At 39.0% G+C, this 27304-nt stretch overlaps 2 protein-coding genes across 9 annotated transcripts in view; one reads left to right on the top strand and one right to left on the bottom strand.

Moving 5' to 3' along the window:
• USP53 (ubiquitin specific peptidase 53) overlaps positions 1–27304 on the bottom strand; it is a 146350-nt gene that overhangs the window by 72203 nt on the left and 46843 nt on the right. For 4 of the 8 annotated variants that reach the window (XM_015096352.4, XM_060416686.1, XM_060416683.1 and 1 more), the window contains exons 15-16: positions 21256–21352; positions 10662–20185 (exon numbers count right to left, since the gene is read on the bottom strand). In XM_015096352.4, coding sequence (XP_014951838.3) covers positions 19195–20185; positions 21256–21352 — 1088 coding nt within the window. In that variant the 3' untranslated portion in view covers positions 10662–19194. Of the gene's footprint in view, positions 1–6470; positions 6571–10661; positions 20186–21255; positions 21353–27304 lie in introns of those variants that run through there. The other 4 variants (XM_060416684.1, XM_060416682.1, XM_042251112.2 and 1 more) reach the window with 2 other exon arrangements.
• C6H4orf3 (chromosome 6 C4orf3 homolog) lies at positions 10897–16064 on the top strand. Its single transcript, XM_015096354.4, has 2 exons — positions 10897–11200; positions 14691–16064. Coding segments are annotated over exons 1-2 (207 nt in total). The 5' UTR covers positions 10897–10994; the 3' UTR covers positions 14692–16064.

Genomic DNA, 27304 nt, shown 5'->3' on the forward strand with positions numbered 1-27304 from the left:
TCAGATTGATAATTTCTAAGAAACAAGAGAGTTAGAAAGCCTCTCTACTTTCCTCTTGGCTGCCTAAAATATTTAAATAAAGGGCTTATTCCCAAAATAGAGATATCACCACGAATATCTGCAAAGAATATGGGCTAGGTGTGATGGAGGAAATTCTGTGGGGCCACTCAATGTCTCAATGTCTCATCTTCTCTGCGTGGCCAACAAACATTTGTTTATCAAGCATCTGCTTCTTCATCTTCATGAGAACTGTCTCACTTCCCTTTTAAGTTCCAACATCCTCTTTCATCGGAGAAGGCGATGGCAGCCCACTCCAGTACTCTTGCCTGGAAAATCCCATGGATGGAGGAGCCTGGTGGGCTGCAGTCCATGGGTCGCTGAGAGTTGGACACGACTCAGTGACTTCACTTTCACTTTTCCCTTTCATGCACTGGAGAAGGAAATGGCAACCCACTCCAGTGTTCTTGCCTGGAGAATCCCAGGGACAGCAGAGCCTTGTGGGCTGCCGTCTTTGGGATCGCACAGAGTCGGACACGACTGAAGCGACTTAGCAGCAGCAGCAGCATCCTCTTTCATCTCTCGCTGAAGGTGGTATTTAAGGTGAAGGTTTTGGCCATTTTGGCAAGTTACTCCATTTCCCTAGGTATGAAAAAGTGAAAGTGTCAGTCACTCAGTCGGGTCTGACTCTTTGCGACCCCATGAACTGTGGCCCACTAAGCTCTTCAGTCCATGGACTTCTCCAGGCAAGAACACTGGACTGGGTGGCCATTCCCTTCTCCAGGGATCTTTCTGACCCAGGGACTGAGCCTGGGCCTCCTGCATCCCAGGCAGATTCTTTACCATCTGAGCCACCAGGGAGGCCCTCTTCTATGTGTGCAAGTTATTTACTTTCTGTTTGACTTTCTCTTACTAACCTATCCCATGTCAATTTAATTCTCAGTCCAGCCAGAACCAAAATGGGTAGAGGAAAATTTCCTCCTCCCACACAATGAGCCAAAGTAGAAAGGCATAGAGGAAAGACAGACAACAGAGGACATGAGGTAAAAGGAATCACAGTGAGTTCTAGTAAACAGAACCTAGATGGAAGAAAAGAAGGTGAAGTAACAGGTTCTTAGAGATGGAAATAATGAATTCTTGCTTATGGTGAATAAAACTGTAACTTGTTTACTATAGCCTCCTCGGATCGTAGCTGGCCAAGAGAATATATTTCTTAAATATGAAGTAAGCACCTATCATGTGACACATATGAGTTTCAGATATACACGAGACAGATCTATTTGGTTCCCAAGGAGATGTGAATCCAGCTCAGAAATGCACCATCTACACGTTGAAGACTGACATTAAACAAGCAAAAACAATAGTGATAACCATTACAAAGAAGTACTGTAGGCTCTCACAGAAACATATGATACCTTGAATTATATTTTCCATTGGTCTATTGTTGCTAACTTCTCTGATTATACGCCCTTTCCTGCACTCTAACGAGGCCGGATTTACAGTTGACACTTTTCATCCTTATTTTCACCTCTAACTGTACATGTAAAGGCTACTTCCCCAAGGTCTACAAAATTTTCAAAATACAAATTGGCTCTAAATTCAAAGAGAAAATTGTAAATATAAGTAAGTGAATGTTTTATCAATGAAACACAGCACTCATTCAAATGTACTTCAATGCAACTCTTACCACCACAAGGTAACAGTGTTTACAACGTGCCAGACGTTGTTCAAAATGGTTCACAGAAATCAACTCATACAGTGTCCTACTGAGCAAAGTCAGACAGAGGAGGAGAAATATCCTATGACATCCTTTTTATGTGGACTCTAAAGAGAAATGATACAGACGAACTTATTTACAAAAGAGAAAGATCCACAGACTTAGAGAATGAGCTCATGGTTGCTGGGGGATATGGAGGCGGGGCAGGGAAGGGATAGTTAGGGAGTTTGGCTGGGACTGACATGTACACACTGCTATATTTAAAATGGATAACCAATAAAGTCCTACTGCACAGCACAGGGAACTCTGCTCAGTGTTATGCAGCAGCCTGGACAGGAGAGGAGTTTGGGGGAGAATGGACACATGTGTACGTATGGCTGAATCCCTTCACTGTTCACCTGAAACGATCACAGTGTTGTTTGTTAATTAGCTGTATACCCCAATACAAAACAGAGCTTTTTTAAAAAAATCGACTCATATTAATCCTCACAACAACTCCTCTATACTATAAGAACTAGTAAAACTATTTTCATTTTACACATTAGGTAGATGAGGCAAAGAAAAATTATATAAGTTAGTCAAAGGTCAACAACTAGTAAGTGGCTGAACCAGAATTTGAACCCAAGCACTCTGGTTCGAGAGTCAATACATTCTAGAGTCTAGACTCGATTTTATCTAATATGGTTTCAATGGTAAATTCTCTTTCAAAATACTATTCAACAAATATTTACTGAGTGCTTATTAGATGCAGGTATTGATATAGGTGTTAGAACAGTGAACAAAACAGACAAAAAAAAAAATCCCTGTTCCCATGGAGGATACAAATAACATATAAGAGAAAAAGGTAAAATATAAAGTACATTAGATGGTGTAAATGCTAAGGAGGAAACAATGCCAGAAAGAGGGATGAGGAGTAAGTATGATTTTAAAAAGGCATGGGGATATGAGTACAATTTTAAATAGGCTGATCAGGAAAGTAACCTGAGTAGGTGATGTCTGAACAATGACCCAAATGAAGTGAGGACACGAGATGTTTCAGTTAAGCTTTATAAGATAACGGGCAAAGTAAGAGCCCTGGGTTTGGATTCTTGGACCCTTTCAACGCATTACAGTCTAAAATGGCCCTGGAGTTACACTTAAGAGTTTCTGGGCTGTGCACGGAACCAGCACATTCTATGAGGGCTTGATGCTGCCAGTTTAGGAAACGCAGAGTAATACAACTGAATGAGTGTTATGAAACGAGCAACAGCGTCTTCAGTCATTCTGAGCAAGAATTCATGGAGGATTATTTCATGAGGTAGCAATGCTGAACACTTTATGAACTTTATTCTTCCCAGTTTCTAAAGTCAATACTCTTTATTTTAATCTGCCCGGGTTAACAACTGATGTAGCATACTCTGCAGCTTTTGTGTGGAGTATTGTATACATCTCTATTGTGTCTCATTGGCTTATAGTGTCCTTCAAGCCCTCTATTTTCTTTTTTTTTAATTGAGGCACAGGTGATGTACGATATAAGCTTCAGATGTACAACATAGTGACACACTTTTTAAACGTTACACTCCATTTATAAAATACTGTCTATATTCCGTGTTGTGCAATGTATCCTTGTAGCTTATTTTATACACAGCAGTTTGTACCTCTTATTCTCCTACCCCTAACTTGCCCCTCCCCACTTTCCTCTCCCTATTGGTAACCACTAGTTTGTTCTCTACATCTGAGAGCCTGTTTCTTTGTTATATTCTTTGCGTTGTTTTTTTCTTTCCGATTCCACATATAAGTGATATCATACGGTATTTGATTTTATCTCCAAGTCCTCTGTTTTCTTACTGATCTTCTGTCTAGATCAGCTATTTTGCTCATTACTGAAAGAAGAGTACTGAAATTTTCAAGTCATGTTAGATCTATTTCTTCAATTATGTCAAAGTCTTTCACACATTTTGACTCAATCTGCTTAGTTTCTGGAAATCTTTGACTATTTCTCAGAGTTCCGACAAACTTGTTTCAAATAGTTTCTGCTTATTTTTCATTGTTTCTGTGAAGGGAAGGGGGCATGGAGCAGCCTACTCCACCATTTTGAACATGGCTCTCCCAAGGTGATTTTTTGACAGACCTCTCACCGGACAGGAAAAAATTAAATCTGTTTTCTAACAGAGCATGTTTATAGATATGAACATAAAAGACGAGTTTTTTATGTACAGGCCTAAAGCCTCAATCCATACATCTATTGCCTCCATTTCATGTTGGTTCCGCCGTCTTCCCTGAGTAAACATGGAGCTCCATGAAACCCAGTTTGCAAAACACTGTTATAAATCATTATAATCTTGTGACACTTATGTGCCAAGTGCCTGTGATCAGATGTTAGAAATAGTTAAGTAATCATTCTGACCTAGACTATTTCTTGTTTGTTTCCTAACTTATTTCAAAATGTGTTCTTCCCAACTTCCCTACTTTGTGGAAAAGCCACAGTGAATAAAATGATCTGTCATTCCATCTCCCAGAGTTAACTGCTGTTAACATGTTGACATTTCTCACACTTATAAAATATAAGTGTAATTCAGGTTAATCTTTTATATATGGCAGTTATCTTCTTGACCTCTATGTGCTTAACACTGTTATTCTAGTTCACACCTATGTGAATACTGTCACATTTACTCTTGGAAGCTTATTATATAACTTTTATGAGAGAAGACACGTCATGTATTGACTAACCTTTCAATCTGCACCTTCATAACCATCCCTTCAGTATCTTTCAATAAAACAAAAACAGGTTGATTGCTCTATAGGATAGCATAATGAGACTTCAAGTCTGTGGGTTTCAACATCTTTGTCATCTATGCCTACCAATGAAGCTTGGCCACATTGAAGTTGCTTTTAAACTTCAAAATGCAGCAAAATGCCATCTTCATTTTGAAATCAAATCTTTTATGAAATACTCCCCCCAAAAAATAAACACGAAAAATAAAATAAAACTGAGTGCTGAAGGTTGAAGTCTGTATATGTGCAAGTAGATTGGGGGAAGAGGGTAAGCAGTTTATTCAGTCAGTCCTGCTTAGCCTTCCTAACACCCCGACATGATGCAGAATCCCAAGGCTCTGGGACAAGAATGTCTGAATATCCCATGTCTGCGAGATGTCCTCAATCAGTACTTTTAATGAACTGGATGACTACTGCATCTGTATCTCCTCTGGCTTCTCAGACAGCGCCTGACACAAAGTAGGCATTTAAGAAGTAGTCATCGAAATAAAAGACATGAAATCCAAAATGAGGGAATGGGTTAGTACGGATTGATTACTGGTACTTGAGAAAAACCTGACAAAGTACCCCACCGAGAGCAGTGAACCAGTGGTGGTAGATCTCAGTGGTATCATTACACTATTATGTTACAAAAGAGAGAATGCAATTACATTTTTTGACCAAGATTCTATCAGTGGTTGCAGAAGACAAAATATAACTGAATAAACATTTAATTTCTTTCACATTCAAGGTGTTGTCTGAAGGACTATCAAGGCTGCAAAGATGGTAAAAGTACAGTCTCCCTCCTAAAGAATACTTAATACTCTGATAGGGGAGATAATTTACATAAAATTGTGCTACAAAGCTAGCCAATGCACCAAACAATATGTAAAAAAAATTCCATGTTTTTTTAGCTGAGGTAGAGAAATTTTGAAAAATGATCAACAGACAGCCTCATCAACAGGTGGCTGTTACAGAATGTAGAGGGTGACTGATGCAGAAGAAAGTCAAAACACCATGGGACAAATACATCACTGAAGAAAGCATGGCATATAAAGCAGTTGGAGATGAGTTAAATGTTATTTTTTTGTCACTGGTATGTTAAAAATACTGAGAATGGAGAGATGACATGAATTGTAGTGAGAAAAGCTTTTTAAAGTTGACATTTGAACTGAAAAAGGAGGAGGAGGATTATGGTAGGTGGGGCAACATTTCAGTTTAATGAAAGCAACATGCATCAAAGCCCAAAGGCCAAGAGGAAAAAGGTCTCCATGAGGAATAAGATGAAAGCAATCTGGCTGAAGCAAAGGGTGTTTGCTGGGTACCAGGCTTGCTGAGTGGAGTGGAGCCAGATTAATAGTGGGAGCAGCTAAAAGGCCACGATGAAGATAAAGAAGTTGCAACAAACAGCAATTAGTTTTGATGACTGTACAACTCTCAAAGAAAACTATGATAGGCATGCAAAGTAGTAATGATGGAAAAGAAATAAAAGAATTGCAAGTCCTAAGGATACTGAGGTGGGCATGAAAACATCTCATTGCCTGAGATGTGGGCAATGAAACAGATTACCCAGAGAATTAGACAGCCTGGATAGAATCAGGGGTGACAGGCAGAGATAAACCCTCTGAATGGATAGTAAAGTTGCACCAGTGTCAATTAAGAATTCCAGTGTCTGATTCTCCACTCTAAGTTTAATTGTTGGATCTAGGGTCCCACTGAGAATCAGTTGATCCTGTCATTTGATGGTGTACTGTCCCTCAGAAAGGGAAAAATGTACCCTCTGAGGGTGCTGGGGGGTACAGATTGTGTTTTAAGCTTTTCTTTTTCTACAGACATTCGAAATAGAAAACAAGAGTACTCAATACAAGACTCCAGAGTCACTATAATGCCCAAAATGGTTCACAGAAATGTTTTCTCTTGCTAATCGAAATTCAGAAAGAGAAAATGACAAGGAGACACTCTTACCATTCTCATTTGACTGGATACTACAGGCAGAAACCTGGGAGACTGGCAGAATTCTTACCTTCTGCTGGCTTGTGTTAGAAGTCCCAGGACTTCTCAGCAACAGCAGCAGCCCTGGAGTGAGCAGTGTCCAGTCAGTGACATGCAACCTCGACACCAAACTGTGGGTAAAGAAATACTCTCCTGTATCACACTGTCCCTTGCAGGACACCAAATGGACTCCATAGTTTTCCTTCCAGCTTTAGGCCATTCCCAGTGGTTTAGTGTGTACATGGTAACTGATGAACTAAACGCTACCCAACTGGACAAGCCAACACTGACACAGTGGTGAAGAAATTAGTACCTAGATTATTTCTCGTTTCGGTATTCCTCTATGGACTGAGTCAGACCAAGGAGCTCATTTTATAGTAGAAACACATCACAAACAAATTACAAATCAAAGCTCGTAAAAACTTTGGGGTACTCATTAAAATTCTAACCCCTGCACCATCCCTAATCCTCGGGGCAAACAGCACACAAAAATGTAGACATCAGAAGGACTTTAGGAAAAGTTTATCAAGAAACTGGACTTAATGGCCAGAGGCACTACCTCTGGCCCTTATAAAAATTCAGCATACTCCAAACAGAGGTTGTGAATTAACCCTTTTGAAACAGCATTTGGTTGCCCTCTGCCTAATGGCATCTCTAAATCTTCTATTTCTGATTGAGTGAACACTCTAGGAACTGAGGTAAGAAATTTGATACCATGACTTGCTCTGTAGGAACTAACCAGCAAACGTGGAGATTATCAACAGGTAAAAAAAGGGTGTGGCGTCCACTGACTGGCAAGCCTTGCTATCCCCTTTGACCAGAAGACTGGATGTACATTAAGCTTTTTAGAAGAAAGTCCGCATTGTTATCGTGCTGGGTCAGTCCTTACAAACTGCTAACCATTTGCACTGCCATCCTCTTGGATTCACATGCGCCCTGCCAGCTCTGATCCAAATTGGCAGCACTCCCAGGACCACTGGAAGACCACCTCTAAGGTGACCTTAAACTAAGAATTTTCAGGGCCAATTTCCCAGGTCCCAGAAGCAGACAAAATCATGAAGTAGACAGCTTTTCTCAAGATCACAGATGAAGAAACTTCCTTCTACCTACTTTCTCCCCCCATTTGGTCTTCCTATTCCCGGGGTGGGGGGTGGGGAAATCTTCCTTTTAACAAAGACTTCCCTTTCTTTAGCCATTGATTATAAAGGTGACAGGAGATCGCTGATTCCGATCTATTTATCCCTTCCACTATGGGCTCTCCTTCAAACTTTGTCTTCCCTCTCAATAACCCTGACTCTCTCAACAGGTCAAGCACAAACCAGGTAACTCTTTATATCAGTTTTCCAAAGCCTGGTGACATTAAGTCATCAATCTGTTCGCTGGTTATGTCTCCAACTAGATTACGCAAAAGAACCTGAACTAATTTTTGTTCTTGCCAATTCAAGCAGCTGGCGACAACTCAGGAAAATGGATGCGTAACAGGTAAGCATTCATGACCAAGAAAACAATGTCACTCTTTTCCTTTCAGTGAGATAACTGGACACAGAAAAACCGCTACAGAAGATCAAGGACTGTCCTTTGCTCAGGTAAAGACATTAGAAGGGAATTTTTCCTTTTGCACTGAAATCAGGCATAGAGCTTCACCTTTCCAGGGCTAAGGCAATACTGCAACCAAATCTTGTGGTTCGATTCCAAGATGCATCCTCCAGCCTCTCGTGAAGGTCATAAATGGCCTCAGCACTGACTCATGCAGGGGCACTGGCCAAATCACCAGATGTTACAGCTAACTCCTAAGTCACCCTTATGTAAACTAGGGTAGCTCTGTTGCTTACATCATTAGCCATCAAAGATTGCATATAGGCAGACCAAAAATCCAGACTAAGTTGGCCAAGTAACAATCAAGCTTTACAGCTACTATGGCCTAACTGTAGGCCTCCTATATCACATAATTTCAAAACCTGTCCTGCTCCTACAGACTGACAGAGATATACAAGATGGAGATGTACAGATGTCAACAAGACAGGTGACAAGACACACTAAACCCCAACTAATATGTCACAAGTTCCATTCTGACCTTATCCAGAAACAACGCTGGTCTTTTGAGATAAGAGTTCCTATCTGGATGGGCAGAACAATGTGGACTTGAATTCCCAATACCCTCTGTCACCTTAAAATTCCAGCCCAATTATAAATTCTGGTTTCTTTGTTCATAAAAGTGAAAGTGAAAGTCCCTTAGTTGTGTCTGACTCTTTGTGACTCCATGGGCTATACAGTCCATAGAATTCTCTAGGCTAGAATACTGGAATGGGTAACCTTTCCCTTCTCCAGGGGATCTTCCCAACCCAGGGATGGAACCCCAGGTCTCCCGCATTGCAGTTGGATTCTTTACCAGTTGAGCCACAAGGGTAGCCCTACTTTCATAAAAGCACTACTACTTTTTATGAAAGCAGTACTTTCATAAAAGGAGTGTCACATAAACAGCTCAGACCAGATCTCATAGAAAACTGGCTTGTTTATCACAATTCTAAGTTCTTTTCAGTACTAAGATCCCTTTTCCTAGCCTTTGGAGCTTATGAGTTGGAAAAGGCAGTTCTCAGTCTTTCCATAGTAACAGGATTTCAATATTACTATGCAAATGTTGGAAGACTTTCCATCAAAAGTTAATAGCCTCTGTTGGACTAGAAAATTGCCTTGCCCTGGACATACTGACAGCTCAAGGAAGAGGAGCTTGTGCCATCACTGGTGAAGAATGCTGCTTGTATGTAAATCACTTGGGGCAAACAGTGTCTAATCTATACCTTTTGCCTGTGGAGAAGGGAATGGCAACTCACTCCAGTATTCTTGCCTGGAGAATCCCTATGGACAGAGGAGACTGGCAGGGAACCGCAAAGAGTCAGACACGACTGAGCAACTAACACGTACTTCCTACACTTTTTGAAGATAAACATGTTCCATCAGATAAAAACGAGGCTCTGCCATTCTATTGGACTTAACTACTCCTAGGGAAGGGAGACTGATTTCATGGAACATGGGGAAATGGGCTTAGGTTCGTTATTTTCTGTTTATTCATTCTCTTTCTATGTTCTTCTCACCCTTTGCAGATCTCTTGCCACACAGTTGCTAACCCAATTCTTCTCTCCACAGTTACTGACTCAGATTTTACTTCTAGAGGCATTTCAGACAGGGGAACGAAGTAGTTCAGAGTACATCATTCTGGCATACTGAGTATTTTGAGTTAAGGCAATGGAGAAAAACCTGACACAAGAAGGGCACTCTGACCTTCCTTGTTCTTCCAGAAAGAGATAAAATTCCCATGTAAAAGATGCCCTCCCTATACTACCAGGAAGAACATTTTTTTTATCACCAGAGATGGAAAATTGGACCAAGAAATCCCCACACAAACAAACCTTGTTAAACTAACCCTTATCCTCCTAGTCATTTCGCCACATTTTTCCTAGCAGAAATCTCGTTGACTTTTTCCTTTCTAAGCTTTCTGCCCTGGTCACTTCTTCAGGTTGTGATTCTCTGAAAATTTCCATGTTCGCGTTAAAAAAAGAAAGAGAAAACAAAAACTTCTGTGCTTTTCTCTTGTCAACCTGTCTTATGTCAGTTTAATTCTTAAGTCCAAACGGAGAACCAAAGAGCCTAGAAGAGAATTTTTCCTTGTCTACAATGATAAACCGTTTTCTTTCTGGTAACATTCTAATATCATGGGGGAATTACACTTCCAAACCCCCGTATTATTTTTAAATTCACTCCTTTGAAATACAGACAAAATTCTCACGTTTTGCTCACTGACCCCCTTAGAAACTCACGCTCATACTTACGATGTCAACCTCATTATAGCCGTTTCAAGAATTAAATAAGTGCAACATGCTAGGAAGTGAAGTGTAGTGAAGTCGCTCAGTCGTGTCCGACTCTTTGTGATCCCATGGACTGTAGCCTACCGTGCTCCTCCGTCCATGGATTTTCCAGGCAAGAATACTGGAGTGGGTTGCCATTTCCTTCTCCAGAGGATCTTCCTGACCCAGGGCTCGAACCCGGGTCTCCCGCAGTGTAGGCAGACGCTTTACCGTCTGAGCCACAAGGGAAGCCCTGTAACACGCTAGGAACAGTACAAACCCCATTAGAGGAGGCCCTTTTAAAACCTTGGCATAAGGACGCAAAAGCAATAAGGATAAGGAGAGGTGACCACGGGCTGTTCCAAGGTGGAATCCATCACCTGTCAGGAACGGAACCTGAGTAACTTCTGGTCCAGCCACCGAGCTATCGCTCCTAGCGAAACCTGAAAAACCAGCTTCCATCCGGGGCGCTGCAGGGCGATGGCCTTCTCTGCTTCCGCTTCCGGACGGAAGCTGCGCTCCCTGCCGGCAGTCACGAATGCAGCGGACGGCGCCTGCGCACTGGGAGGGACGGGCCGAGCGCCGTTTCCCAGGCGCGGAAACGCGCATGTGCATGGGGTTGGACTCTGTCCATTTTTTCGCGAGCTGAACGCGGAAGTGCGGGATCTGAGGCATTTCAGGTGCTCGGATTCTGGCGCGGCTACTGGTGCGAAATGGAGGTGGACGCGGCCTCCGAAGGTGGTCGGAGCGGCCCCCGGGAGCGGCGAGGCTTCGGTGAAGCCGAGAGGCCGCAGCAAAACCACGAAGTGCGGTCTCAGTCCGGGGCCGCCCTGTCTCCCAAACACTCCTATTGGTTGGATCTCTGGCTCTTCATCCTCTTCGACGTGATATTGTTTTTCTTCGTGTATTTTTTGCCATGGTGAGTACTCTGAATGTAACACTGAAGGGTGAGAGGCTTAGAAACCTTCTCCCCAGTTTGGGAAGAGGAAAGGAAATTGTGTCCCGAAGGTGGCAGGGTCCGGTAAGTCGGGGAGTTGGAATGAGACTGAAAATGGCTTCCTTAGCACCTCAGGTGAGGGTGTTCAGAGGTGTGGAGGCAACTTGACTTCATATTTTTTCTTGTTTTGTTTTGAAATGAAACCGGCTGGGTTTGAGTTCCTGCACTATCATGAAGAAACTGGATAAGTTATTTGACATTTTGGAGCTTTGTAGCTAGTTTTATTTCTAGGGACCAATAGTAACCTGGTCATAGGGGTTTGGTGTTTTAGATAAATCGCTAACTTATCTCAAAGCGATATGTTTGCATATTGCTTTACAGCAGTAAGCACTCAGCTAAAGCTTATTGTTATTATTTAGTCAGTGGTGTCCGACTCTTTTGCAGCCCCATGGACTGTAGCCCGTCAGGCTCCCCTGTCAATGGGATTCTCCAGACAAGAATACTGGAGGGGGTTGCTATTTCCTTCTCCAGAGGATCTTCCCCACCTAGGGATGGAACCTGCAACTCCTGCTTAGCAGGCAAATTCTCTACCCTGAGCCACCTGGGAAGGCCAAAGCTGATGTTACTATACAACAGTTGACTATAAGCAGGGTATCTAAAATAGGTCCAAAACTCAGTTCCTAATTTCTTATCCATTAAGTGTTCCCATTTCAAAAAATGGTAACTTTATCCAGTCCTCCTCCCAGAAGCTTGGGACTGTTTTTGACTTACTTTTTTTTTTTTAAATACACATCCACGAACTCCAAAACAATTGGTAAGTCACAAAATTCCTTAGATACCTCTTGGAAAATACATGCTCTGCATTTTCATTGCCACTCACTCTGAAAAGACAGTTTTGGCAGAGGGTAAAGGAAGGGAACTTAGACAAGAGGGACACAGGACTGAGATAATAAGGGACAAATTCAGAGGACAAGCCCTGGGCTGGAGGAAAGCAGTGCAGCTCATTTAGTTATTAAACAGCTCTCTTGGACTTCAGAGGTAATTGTTGACTCACTCTAAGTTATTCTTCTCAATCTTGTTATTGAATGTACACTCCCTGAAAGGTAATTGTCTTCTTTTCTCACCCCTAGTCCCTAATGTTCGCCAAGATCTGGGCATAAACTCACTGTACCTGAAGCTCCATTGTCTGTGATTCTTGTATTTCTTGAATGGTATGGCAGAGGGTTCAATGGGACAAATGGGAGATGAGTATTTCTATAAAACCCTCCATTGAGTCACTTGTAAAGGAAAATCTTTCCTCCTGATTTTTGGTGTTACTTCAAATATAGTGATTTTTTTTTTTTTAATCTAAATTTTTAGCTCTGGGTAGAAAATGGAAGACTTAACAAGGAATTGGAGAAGGAAATGGCAACCCACTCCAGTGTTCTTGCCTGGAGAATCCCAGGGATGGGGGGCCCTGGTGGGCTGCCATCTATGGGGTCGCCCAGACTCGGACACGACTGAAGTGACTTAGCAGCAACAAGAAATCAGTTCAGTTCAGTCTCTCAGTCATGTCTGACTCTGCGACCCCATGGACTGCAGCATGCCAGGCCTTCCTGTCCACCAACTACCAGAGTTTACTCAAACTCATATCCATTGAGTTGGGGATGCCATCCAACCATCTCATCCTCTGTCATCCCCTTCTCCTGCCTTCAGTCTTTCCCAGCATCAGAGTCTTTTCCAGTGAGTCAGTTGTTTGCATCAGTTGGCCAAAGTATTGGAGTTTCACCTTTAGCATTAGTCCTTCCAATGAATATTCAGGACTGATTTCCTTTGGGATGGACTGGTTGGGTCTCCTTGCAGTCCAAGGGACTCTCAAGAGTCTTCTCCAACACCACAGTTCAAAAGCATCAATTCTTTGGCACTCAGCTTTCTTTATAGTCCAACTCTCACATCCATACATGACTACTGGAAAAACAATAGCTTTGACTAGATGCATCTTTGTTGGCAAAGTAATGTCTCTGCTTTTTAATATGCTGTCTAGGTTGGTCATAACTTTTCTTCGAAGGAGCAAGTGTCTTTTAATTTCATGGCTGCAGTCACCATCTGCATTGATCTTGGAGCCCCCCAAAATAAGTGTCTGTCAGTTTCCATTGTTTCCCCATCTGTTTGCCATGAAGTGATGGGACCAGATGCCATGATCTTAGTTTTCTGAAGGTTGAGCTTTAAGCCAACTTCTTCACTCTCCTCTTTCACTTTCATCAAGAGGCTGTTTAGTTCTTCACTTTCTGCCATAAGGGTGGTATCATCTGCATATCTGAGGTTATTGATATTTCTCCTGGCAATCTTGATTCCGGCTTGTGCTTCATCCAGCCCAGCGTTTCTCATGATGTACTCTGCAGAGAAGTTAAGTAAGCAGGGTGACAATATACAGCCTTGACGTACTCCTTTTCCTATTTGGAACCAGTCTGTTGTTCATGTCCAGTTCTGACTGTTGCTTCCTGACCTGCATACAGATTTCTCAAGAGGCAGGTCAGGTGGTCTGGTATTCCCATCTTTCAGAATTTTCCACAGTATATTGGGATCCACACAGTCAAAAGCTTTGGCACAGTCAATAAAGCAGAAATAGATGTGTTTCTGGAACTCTCTTGCTTTTTCCATGATCCAGCGGATGTTGGCAATTTGATCTCTGGTTCCTCTACCTTTTCTGAAACCAGCTTGAACATCAGGAAGTTCATGGTTCACGTACTGTTGAAGCCTGGCTTGGAGAATTTTGAGCATTACTTTGCTAGTGTGTGAGATGAGTGCAATTGTGCGGTAGTTTTTGAGGATATTTTTTGCTCTTATCAATATGTAAATCATTTAGGAATAGGCAAACGACTAAGATGATCAAGATTTTCAGAAGTTCCCTGGAGAAGGAAATGGCAACCACTCCAGTATTCTTGCCTGGGAAATCCCATGGACAGAGGAGCCTGGCAGGCTGGAGTCACAAAAGAGTGGGATACAAATTAGCGACTAAACAACAATGGCACTTATATGTGACATCTTAAAAAACAAAACAAATGAACAAATGAACAGGAACAGACTCATAGATGCGGAGAACAAACTGGTGGTGGCCACAAGAGACAGCGGTGATCACTGTGTGACAGTGTTCAGGGAAAAAGACAAAGACAAAAAGATTCAGGTACAAAATTCCAGTTTAAACTAAATAAGTCATAGGTTATAATGTAGAATATTAGGAATACTGTCAATATTTCAGATACTTTGTATGATGAAAGATATTTGCTAGACTTATGGTGGTGTTGAATTTGTAGTGTATATAATGTGATATTACTATGTTGTAACATGGAACTAGTATAATTTATGTTAACTATACTCCAATAAAAATAAAGCATTATTTTATATGCAAAAAAAAAGGTTTTCAGAAGTTTACATAAAGTATTTAAAGGGGGAAGAGAAAGGAAACATTGTTGACATATGTTTGTTTTTCCAGAATGGTTTGCCCGGTACCTAAAGAATTCTGGCTACTGGAGTGGATTCCTGAAGATGACTACAGACTCCTTCAACAAAGAAGACGGGGCTGTGCACCAGAAGGATATCAAACTCGAAGGGACCCTCATTTCATTTTACACATTCTGTTGTTATCTGTGGGTGAGATGGGGTGGGAGAAAGGGTATTAAATGGATAATGATCTCACCCAGTCATAGCTAAGTTTGTAAAACTTGACTTTGATTCATGTTTTAAAATTTTTTTTCAAATTGTCTGATGACTTTACAGGGGCTGAATATAAAAAGTATTTTACATGGGATTTATTATAGTCATTAATAAATACATTAATGTTTTTCTCTTTAACATTTTAAGAGCTGGCCAGAGTTTAGTATGATGCAAACAGTACAGTAAAATAATGTGAAATATTTAAAAACAAATTATTCAAAAGCAAGGGAAGAACTTGGGAAAAAAAGGAGTAAAAGCTATACAAGAAAGTCCAGGCCCACAATGTATTTGCTGCAAATGCCAGTTTAATTTTTAAGTGGCCCTCTGTTATGGTTGCTAGGTTGGTACAATTTTAGAGAAAGTATATAGTATCCAGTGGTGGAAGGCTAGAAGGCATGTCATTTTTACCTGGATGCTTCCCCTCACTTTTAAGCCCTTGAACTCAGTGAAACACAACTGTGTGTTTCAAACCTAATTTTTATTAGGTTTGCATTAAGAATGCTTGTGGCCAAAACATGTTTATTATAATGTCTATAATTTTTAATACTTCAGCAAAGTCACCATATTTACTCATTGAGCAAATATTTGAGCAATTACTAATGGGCCAGGTACAGCACTGAACAAAACAAAAATCCTTGCCTTCATGGAGTTTACATTCTTTATCTAAATATGTTAATAATTTTATTTCTAAGAGTGATCAGTTAGTATTTAATCAAAAAGGTCACACTCCCAAAACAGCTACTATAAGCCCTTCAGAAGCTATTCCTATTGTATGTATAACAGATATTAGAAATGGGCTCTCCTTGAAATTGGTGATACTTTATATATTGGAATTGCCTAAATGTTTTTCAGTTCCCTTAGAAACAGGGTGTAGGTCTGGTAAACTCACCATCCTCTACTTTTTTAGAATGGCATTTAGGTTGGTGTGAAATCTGGGATTGATTTTGGAGGACTTTAGCCTAATGCCAACTATGAGGTTAACAGTTATACCATCAGAGAACCTGGTAAATCTGCCTGAAGAGAACATTTTAGGCTTGAAGCATCTAGACAAACACAGAACTGGGTTTATTGAGGTTACCAAACAGACTGTATGAATAGTTTCTGTGCTGCTTGCTAATAATTTTGTCCAGTAAATGTTTATTACACAGATAAATTAGGTGTGATTTGCTTTCATTTTAACTAATTACTTGTGTATTAGGTCACACACACAGATTTATAATCCATACCACCTTTCTGAGCCTAAAATAAGCCTACTACCACAACTCTTGAATATTTCAATGTCCTACAGATGAAATCATGCTTACCACTGTGCCATCTTAGATAATACAGTGTACTTGTAAGCTTTTGAACTGGGTAAATGAGACACCAGGAACAATTTGGCAAACTTGCTACAGTAAAGACATCAAAAGAATAAAATCAAAGTGATTTTAGTTTGATCAATTCCTTCGTAAATTTCAGTTTCATTAAGTGAAATGATTGTTTTAACCATTTGAAATCTATTGGCTAATGAGTAACTGTGGTGAAGTCTTTAGAAGTCTGTTAACATGAAATTTTTAGGATGTAAAGTGCTCCATATACCTTAGTCCCTAAATGGCATGGGGATACACTCAGGCTACAAAATTATTTAGTGAGGGCATTTAATGTAGATATTATGCTCTAGGGAAAGGGTCACCAAAATACCCAAATTTGGCCCATTTGCCTCCACCTGTGAGCTAAGAATGATTTTTACATCTTAAAATGATTGAGAAAAAAACAGAAAAACTGTTTCATTAAGTGGAAATAATGTGAAATCCATGCTTCAATGCTGCTAAAGTTTTACTGGAGCAGAGACAAGCCTACTCATTAGCATATTGTTAGGTAAATGTTCCGTTCTGGCTGTTTTCACACTACCCTGGCAGAATTGAGTGGCTGTTACAGAGGTCTTAGGGTGCACAAGGCCTAGGTTATTATATTGACTCTGACTCTTTAAAGAAAGTTTATCAGCTCCTGTGGGAACTCTCCTTTAGACCTTGCTGGAGTTGAACTCTTAAGAGTCTCCTGTGATAAATTTTTTGATCAGTGATATTCCAAGTTCACCCCTGAACTTTAAATTGACCTGTTTCCCATAAGATACATAATTCACAGGGATGAGAGAGGAATCAACAGTTCATGAATGCAAAGAAAAGTCCACCCATATTAAAAATCAGTTTACCCCCCTCCAAATTTTGAACCAGAAGAAACTGACTTCACATGAAAATACTCTGAAGTATTTTGAACATAACAGCTGTTGGTTGTGTTATTTTGAAAGTTATCATAATCATAACCACAAGAAAACATGTATAAAAATAAATAGTCACCCTAGAAATAAAAATTTCACATGAATAATTATTAGTAAATACATATTCTGTCTATATTTGGACTGTTGTGTCAATAAAAACAAATGGTCGGTTTCTAGTTTGTTAGTACTACAGTATAATGCAGGAGGTTTTAACTGGACAGCAGTACTTTAAAAAGCCCCAGAATCAGACATTTCTGGGTGATGTCTGCAACTTGATTTTGAGTTAAACTTCATACAAACCTATGAGATTGTTGTTAAGTATCAGAAATCATTTTAAATGTTTCAAATAATACATTTTCAACTGGACATAAAAACAAACTAAACAAAGTTTTTGAAAATTATTAAAAATACTTGAAGCTCATTTTTCTAGTATTTTACAATATTATAAAAGCAGTAATTAAATACACTGACGACATTTCAAGTACAATTTTACAAACTTTACAATATTTACAAAACTTCCATACTAAAAGCTATGTTAAAAAAAGCTTTCTTAAAAGATAAAATTGTACTTAGTTGACATTCAAGTATTTCTACATTAAGAGAATATAAAATAATAATCACCTACTGTTACAGTTAGAAACTTCTCTAGGTGGAAGACAAAATTTGATCAAGATCTGATAACTGGGTGAGCTTAGACTTGTACAAGCAATTATTTTCTACTTATCTAGAATTATTCCGTTTTAATCATTAACATTTTAGAATACTTTAACAATTTATGGAACTGGTCAAAATATTGAATTTACTAATTACAGAATTATGTTTTATATATAAAATTTATGCAAATTCTCAGTTCTCTAGCATGGACAATATAAAACTATTCTAAACCACAATTAGTTTACCAGTTTAGTACAAAATTAAATAACTATGAAATAAGGCATTAAAGTACTTATTTCCACTTGTAATGATAAAATGGAAAACTATTTTAAAGAAAGCCTCAGTGAAAGTAGGTGGGGAAAATTGTTTAAGCAGAAAAAAGGGAAGGATGCCCAATTTAATGTATTTCATTAAAATTAAACCTATATGAATAGCAAATATTTAATCTGGAAACCCAGAATGATTTTCAAATTCAAGATTGAATATCATTAAAATGCGCTGACAATCTACAAATAGGTACTATGGAAAATTTAGGCAGTCACAGTGATAGTCTTAAAAAAAGGCTTTAGGTTAATCCCTAACACTGGTTACTAGCAGCCCAAAGTAAACCAAACCAAAATAAAAACCTTTCATATTTCATATAAAACTAGAAAAAAAGTAACAAATAAATATACTAAAGTGAAGTATTTTAATTATTTTTAGCTTACACGACTGAAGTAATGTTTATAAATACAACAAAGGATATTCTGAAGGTAAAAATTCTAGGAGCAAAATTAAGTCTCTTCCGACCTTGAGAGTTTAATTAAAAATTGCTTTACCATTAAGGCTTTTTTCCTGAAATGCTATCAATTTCATGGGTTGATTTTTTTTTTTTTTAAGACACTTAAGGAATCATATGTAGTAGACTATCACAGAAGTCAAAAGCAAATGGGTGAAGCCTTCTTTTGGCTACCCATTAGAAAGTGCTTCCTCACAAAGCAAATACTACTTGGACTATGCAAACTACCTGCCATCTGCTATCTTTCAGTGAGCACAGTTAACCAGTCTACATATGAGTACTGCTTAGTTTAATACTTATGGGTTTACCAGTCAAAAAATAAAGGGTCAAATTACATTTTTACTCAACTGCAGCGTGTGAGAAATGACTTTCTGGACACAGCCTGATTTTCTATTTTTTGAGGCATGCCAAGGCTATTCAGAGGGAATTTCCAAAATACCCAATAAGTTGATTTTCATAAGACAAAAGATCTGTATAGAAAGTTAAAGTGATTAATGACTAATAATGCCATGGTTTTAATTTCATATAGCACTAGGTTTGATCAGTTGATTCTTAAATGGTCTCTGAGAAGCAAAAGCCCACCGGAGTCATCATTTATCTATTACAGTGAATACCAGGTTTCTGTTTTTGCTCAGAAGGGCAGTTTGAACCAAAACTACTATGTAACCCAGGTCCTAGCTCTCTTTCATTCTGAGACAGTGAACTATCATTACAAAAGCCACTGCTCTCTGGAAAGCAAAGCTTGGGCCTCTGATGGTATTTCAATCTATATGTATCAGTCATGCAGTTATCAACCGAAAAATAGGTAGTTAATGAAACTGTCTCATTTGGACATGTAGAACTAGAGTCTGTTTCTGGCTGGCAGAAAGCACCAACAGCTACACCCGAGTCTGCCTGAAAATCTTTAGCTGAAGAGCTGGATTGGGTGTTTGATGTGTTGCCGACATACTCTTTGGCTTGAAATGTATCCTTAAATCTTTCATCATTCACATACGGACTCATGTCTACGCCTGGCTCTGAGGCTGCACTTGGACTGTGCTTCAGAAGACTAGGAGAGTTAGTCTTAAACGTCTCTGCTACTTTGACATCAGGAGTAGAATCATTTTTCTCTGACTGTGGCACACTGGTCATGGCATATTTCTTTGGTGGCAGAGGGGGTGGTGCATTCTGGCAAACAAGTTTTGGCATCTGACAACTGTCATATCTACAGGTTGACTGAACCAGAGGTTCCCTGGGTAGAGAGTTCTCATAGTAACATCGTTCCATCATATTTTGCTGCTGGATGAGGGGAGTGGTTTCTGGCTTTGACCCCACAGTTCTCATGTGTGAAGACCGTGATGAAGATGGTGAGACTGCTTCATTACTGTTCCCTCTCTTTCCAGAACCAGAGTTATCGTCAATGTGAAAAAGCAAACCTGTTCTCTCAGACTTTTCTTTATTAAGCCACTCAGAAAACTTGGGTTCACTTGATTTTTCAAGTTTCTGTTCATCTGACTGGTGGGTATGCTCTCTGACTGTGTGGTCCTTGAGTATTTCTGGATTGAATGAAGGGAATGTCTTTCCATTGGTTTCATGTATATGTGACCTGAAAAATAAAAACAAAGCTCAAACACCATACACAAATATGCAAAACTGGAGGGAAAAGAAAAGCACTTGTCCCATTGTTTAACTTCCCAATATAGTGTTTATGTTATTGGTATAACATAACAGAAAAGGAAACCATTAACAATTACAACCATTAATAATTTACACTCTGAATCCAAAACCTTTATCTTAGAATACATAAATGTTTACCAGAAACATCATTACCAATATCAGATTTGTAATAATTAGAAGTGTAATTTTTTTAAAAAAAGCAAATTTCCAGGAAATCCTTGGTGGGCCAGTGATTAGGACTCAGTGCTTTCATGCCTGGGCCCGGGGTTCAATCCCTGGTTGGGGAACTAAGATCCCACAAACTGTGTAGTATGACCCTCCCTCAAAAAGTTTCAACTTACAAACACTGAAATTACATTTATTGCTATAAATAATAGAATAGACTTAAGGAAACTTTATTAGCAAATAATTCAATACTCTAAAACACTTCCCAACCAACATTACAATGTTTATAGCAATAAAAATACTTTTATTTATAATGCCATAAGGATAGGATACTAATTAAAAATAATCAGACTACTTAATAATATCTACGATGAACAGAAATAGTATCATATTACAAATTATTTATCTTCATGTGATTAAATTATTTTCTCCTGTGACTTGCATGAAATTCAAGTACAGTACAAAGATGAAGAGTTGAGGCTCTGCCAAGTAGATTAGAACTCTACTGAAATCTTGGCTCCATTGGCTTGGGGCAAATTACTTAACCTAAACCCCAAATTTTCTCTTTTGTAAAATACCATCTACCTCAAAAGAATGCCGTGAGGATTAAAACAAACAATCATATATTGTACAAGGAACTTTGTACGCTCCCCCATCATTAAGGTCTACATCCTTTTAATGATCCCCAATAAAATATGCATCATAGCACTCTAGACCCACGGCTTTCAGGTAAGTATGTATGCCTGTCAGTTAGCTAAGAATGCCTTTCTGATAAAGAATTCCTATTATACATGCATTTAGAAGATTCTAGTATTTCCAAACAGCTATGATTACCTTTTTATCAAAGGATTTTTTATTTGTAGGTGCGATTCTGGGTGGAACTCATGAGCTTTAGAGGCTACATCTAAGTTCTTGAGTTCTCTTTTAAAGCCTGAGGAGGAAAATGAGAAAAAATTATGTAAGTGATCTTTCAGAATTTACTCCATCTATGACTGAAGTGAAAGCCGCTCAGTCGTGTCTGACTCTTTGCAACCCCTTGGACTATAGAGTCCATGGGCTTCTCCAGGGCAGAATACTGGAGTGGGTAGCCTTTCCCTTCTCCAGGGGATCTTCCCAACCCAGGAATCGAACCCAGGTCTCCTGCATTGCAGGAGGATTCTTTACCAGCTGAGCCACAAGGGAAGCCCAAGAACACTGGAGTGGGTAGCCTATCCCTTCTCCAGCGGATCTTCCTGACCCAGGAATCAATACTTCTCCATAATTTACATAAGGCTTTCTATAAACAGGTAATTCTCTTCCAAATTAACAGAAAAAAACTAGTTCTTCAAGCCTTTGCTCAAATAATACCTTTTCTGAACCCTTTATACAAAATTAATGGTCCTTTCCTCCATTTATTACACATGAAAATGTCAGCAATGCCCCAAGTGTTATTCTTGATGGGTCATGTAGAACTGTATTTCCCGTTTACTCTTTACTGATGAATGGGTGGGAAGATCCTACATTTGAAAATAGATGCCTTGAGTTGCCTGCCAATCAATGCAGAAGACGTAAGAGAACTAGGATTCAATCCCTAAGTGGGGAAGACCCCCTGGAGGAGGGCATGGCAACCCACTCCAGTATTCTTGCCTGGAGAATCCCATGGACAGAGGAGCCTGGCGGGCTACTGTCCATGGGGTCGGAAAGAGTCGGACACAACTGAAGTGACTTAGCACAGGCACACAACTTAAGTTGAAGTTTGGACTCACTGTTTATTGGATGGTTACTTTATATTAAAACCAACTTTAAAACCTTATACCACCTTACAGTCTAGGTTTCTTCCTTTAATGAGATCCTGCTATCTATTTTACCTGCTTCACAGGAATACTAGGAACATCAACTGAATTAAAATGAGTGAGAGGGTATTATGATAACACGTAAAATGTCATTCCACCATGAACTAGCTACCATTTATTGACTGCTTGCTCAAGTTTTAAGAGGTTGATAGTAGTTATTTCACTTAATCTTTACAGTTGAAAACCATTTTTACTTCAAAAGACAATTGACCAACTTCAGTTATTCAGAATTGACTATCTGACATACATTTTCTTGAAAGAAGTGAACCTGTCATTTCAGGAAAACAACTGGCAGTATTTATTGCCAATGATAAGGTTTTGGATGAAAGCAAGAGTTTTGGAAAACCTGTATTTACCACCATGAGTTTTGTAGTTTTCCAATAATTAAGACTTTCTGCTAATATCTGTGGTAATATTTTAAAATGTGTTCTTTAAAGAGATATACAGAAATGTAACAACATTTGGAAGACTTGCATAATTTAGCAATCTAAGCCTCTCTCTTTGACAGCTACTTTATGACCTAAAAAAAAAAAAGTAGTATCAGAAAGAATGTTAACTATTTTTCATTCTTTAAAGTCTGAGAAATTTCTAAGTTGAAGTTATAATTTCCCATCCACTGTGGTTTTAACTACAGAATGTTTATTTACTTATCTGTAACTCAAAGTTTAATAATCACAAATACAAAAAGAATTAAATACTTAATTCTCAAATTATCCACACGATGGGCAGCAGGAGGCAGCAGAGGTTTTATAAATATGCTTGAAATTTTAATATCACTGGCAGGCATTCAACCAAGTGGTCTGACTTCAGAATTCCAACTAACTTAAAAATAGATGTGTTATTTTTCTCTTCTGCTGACACAGACATCCATGTGTCTTTACTGAGAATTTCGGCTCCAGGTTCTTTGCAAATCTAAGAGCTGGATTTTAACACTTGGCAAAGCAGCTACTTCAATATCAACACAAGGAGCTTTAATTAATAATGCTAATTTTGGTACTGTATACAAACAAACCTAAAGCCCAACAGTCAAGAAATCAAAATATATTTACTTAATTTGAAAAGGTAACCTAGGTTTAAAACAGACTTACATAACAAGAAAACCAAACTGCTATTCTAGACACTATAATCCTCACTCTTGTGTATGAAGATTTCAGGCTAAAAAAATAATACTGCAACTACAAAGCCTAGAAATCCAAGAGAAATAACCTAATCAATGATCTGATTTACAATAAACAGTTAACATTTACATACTTTAGAAAAAAAATCACAAAACTTTAACTGTATAAATATTTCTGGCTAAATTTACTACATGACAAAAGGAACAGATACTTTAGTATGTAATAATCTACTATCAGATACCAAACTTGGGGACGATACGAAATAAAAAACGAGTCTTCTTTTCTCACTGGTATTTTACTTTAAAGAAAGAGCAAATAATGCTATTTTGCTACAAATTAAATTTCAACACTGAAAGTTTATGGTTTTTAAAAATATGTAAATATTTGATGATGCTGGGCCACAGCAACTACTTCTCAATGGTCGGTGAAGCTCCTAGAGAAAATAAACTTAGTATGCATAGAGACAAAATCAACTGTTAAAAGTACCTCTAAAGTATATTCTTTAGATATACTTTCTAACGTATTTATTTTAAATTAATATACTCTGAAGTTTGTAAAAAAAATCTTAGAGAAAAAAATCAAATTTATGTACACAAATATACTTTTTGATTAAAGTATTTTTCATTCACTAATTTTAGGATTTAATAACTAAGGATAGTGTATTTCACTTAGCATAATGGAGGTACAGATTTTTTTATAAGAATTAAGGAGATTAACAGATTTTTTTGACCACTGATTAACTCCTTTCACTCTTACTTGTCCTTTGCAAGATCAAGACTCTCAGCTTGCACCAACCCTGACTTCTATGATTAACTGAGGTTAAGTATTATAGACTCTAAAGTAATGGCAAAAGTTTTTGAAAGGCCTAATAATTCCTTTGTGATTAGTTACTTACAATCTGTAAATATCTTAGCATACATTTATTTCAGTAGATAACCTTACTCCACAGAGAAAAGAGTCCATTAGGTGTGAACACCTTCAAAGGATTCATCTAACATAATACATACTGAATGGCACCCATACTCACCTTTCTCTCTCCCATTTACCACTCCTTTAATTCAAAGCCTTCTCTGTTTCACTTTCACTCTACTTCCAGAGATCGTATTCCATTAATTACTGTTCTGTCCCACTCTTAATTTTCACACCTTTCTCCTCTGTACAACATCAGTCCCTTACCTTCTGTAACATAAATGCAAAACTAAGCGCTTGGTTTCCTTTTTCTCCTTTAGTTTCCTTGGTGGCTCAGCTGGTAAAGAATCCGCCTGCAATGCAGGAGACCTGGGTTTGATCCCTGGGTTGGGAAGATCTCCTGGAGCAGGGAACACATCCACTCCAGTATTCTGCCCTGGGAGAATTCCATGGACTGTATAGTCCACGGGGTTGCAAAGAGTTGGACACGACTGAGAGACTTTCACTTCACTTCACTTCTTTACTATTCACAGCAAAGATCCTGACAGATGCTTGCATTTATTTACTGCTTTTTTATTTACTGTAATCTTTTCTGAAAAACTTTTAGTTGGAAGATGACTTCAAAAAGTTCAGAAAAGCTGAAAGACTAAAACCACTACAAAGAATACCTACCTGTATATCCTTTACCCAGATTCACCTATTATTATCATTTTACCTTTTTTTTTTTCTGAACCATTTGAGAATAAGTTACAAAATCATGGCCCCTTCCACTTCTAAACACTTCAGTCCTATCACATTCTTGGGTCTATTCCAGTGTGCCTCTAACACTGCTTTCACTAGGTCACTAATGCCTTATTAGCTGCTAAATCAAACTAGCAGTTTTTAATCCTTTTTCTGCTTTACCCGTGACCATTTTTCTTCTTGAACCTCCCCATCTTCCTAGTTTCCGTGTGATACTTTGCTCTGCTGTATTTTCTCATACTTTCCAGTTACTACTCATTCTTTTCCACAGTTGCTCCTTCGCTCTGCCTTGGCTCATCTCTTCTAGTCAACAAACCCCATGTTCCTTCATCTACCTTATGCCCTGACATCTCATGTTTTCTGAGTGATGTTGCTCACGTCTCTGGCATTCAATTCTCATATATGTTGATGCCTACTGATACATAATGTTTCCTGCATTACAGACGTTTGTAACTGTCTAAATAATCTATTTACCTAAAATGACAAACCAAACCAATCTAAAACTAAATCTGACATCCCCACTCGATGCCAAGATATGAGGGCTTCCCAGGTGGCCCCGTGGTAAAGAATTTGCCTGCCAATGGAGGAGACATAAGAGACACAAGTGCGACCCCTGGGTTGGGAAATGGCAACCCACTCCAGTATTCCTGCCTGAAAATCCCATGGATAGAGAAGCCTGGTGAGCTACAGTCCACGCAGTCACAAAGAGTCAGACACAACTGAGTGACCGAGTGGCTCTCACCCCCTAAATCTGTCTCTTCTTCCTGTATTCCTCCAATTGGTAAATGCTGAATCCACATACGTAAGACCCAAATACGGCTACTCCCCACTTCCTACTTTCCCCGCACTGTGTACATTTGTCATAGAACCTGACTCCCCTGTTCACATATTCTTAATCTCTGAAATCTTCTTTCTTGACATAGATACAGCCTTAGTTTATGCACTCATCTTTTCTCCCCTAAGCTATTAAATTCTGTATCTAATTTTTCTCCCACTGCTCTAAATTCACCCTCTGCTGCTGCTAAGTCACTTCAGTCGTGTCCGACTGTGCGACCCCATAGACGGCAGCCCACCAAGCTCCGCCATCCCTGGGATTCTGCAGGCAAGAACACTGGAGTGGGTTGCCATTTCCTTCTCCAAGGCATGAAAGTGAAAAGTGAAAGTGAAGTGGCTCAGTCATGTCTGACTCTCTGCGACCCCATGGACTGTAGCCTACCAGGTTCCTCCGTCCATGGGATTTTCCAGGCAAGAGTACTGGAGTGGGTGACCATTGCTACACAGCCACTAAAAAGTCTTTTCTAAAATGCAAATTAGAGTACACTACTCTCCTTGTCCTTTGGTGCCTTTCCACTTCTTAGGATTTAAAAATAGCATAAAAGTTTCATCATGATTTGGCTTCTCTCTAGCCTCTATCCATCATCTCAGAATTTCCATGGATGCATTCCAGCCTTGTATATAACAAGTTACCTGTGTTTGTCTAATATGTGGTATCAAAAGTACATGTGGTGTCCATGTACTTTTGAACATGTCATTTCTTCTGTTTTAAATGCAATTTAAGTCATTTGAAATCATCCCCATTAGTGACCCATTTTTAATACAGGAGCTAAAATAATCTAAATGGCATTGTGAAATTCCAACAGTGTTTCCAAGTAATAGCTTTAGGCAACCTAAGTCTTTTTTTCTATTTGCAAGAGAACCCATAAGCAGCAGCAGCATAGTATCTCTATTAGTGAAAAATTATCAGTGAAATAACTACAATGGCATTACTTTAGATTTTAAGTTCTCTACTAGTACATAAACTTATACAGACTAATATTAAAACCTGACTTAAATGTCAAACAATATAGAAATTAAAATTTTTTTTCTAAGGTTAACTTTGTGAAAGTCTTTTATCCATGGATAAAGTGATTCTTCAGGTCAATAATGTACATGTGTCCCATTTTATAAATAAGAAATAGGAGAAATCCAAGAAAGTGATTCCATGCCACAAAAAATTAAATTGTGCTTTACTGGGGAAAAAAAAAATCGACACAGGGCAACCTTTTAGCTTAGGAAATAAACTGCTATACCCACTTTAACATGTTGTCAATCATAAACTAGGGGAGGGGAACACACATATGGATACCATAAGGTATGCACTTTAATAACAGTTCCCTAAGCAAAGACTGGGCTTCCTAGATGGTGCTAGTGGTTAAAAAACAAAAAAAAGGGCCTGCCAATGCAGGAGTCTTAAGAAATGTGGGTTTAATCCCTGGGTCTGGAAGATCCCCTGGAGGAGGGCCT

Source organism: Ovis aries, chromosome 6, assembly GCF_016772045.2.
Source record: "Ovis aries strain OAR_USU_Benz2616 breed Rambouillet chromosome 6, ARS-UI_Ramb_v3.0, whole genome shotgun sequence".
Lineage (NCBI taxonomy): Eukaryota > Metazoa > Chordata > Mammalia > Artiodactyla > Bovidae > Ovis > Ovis aries.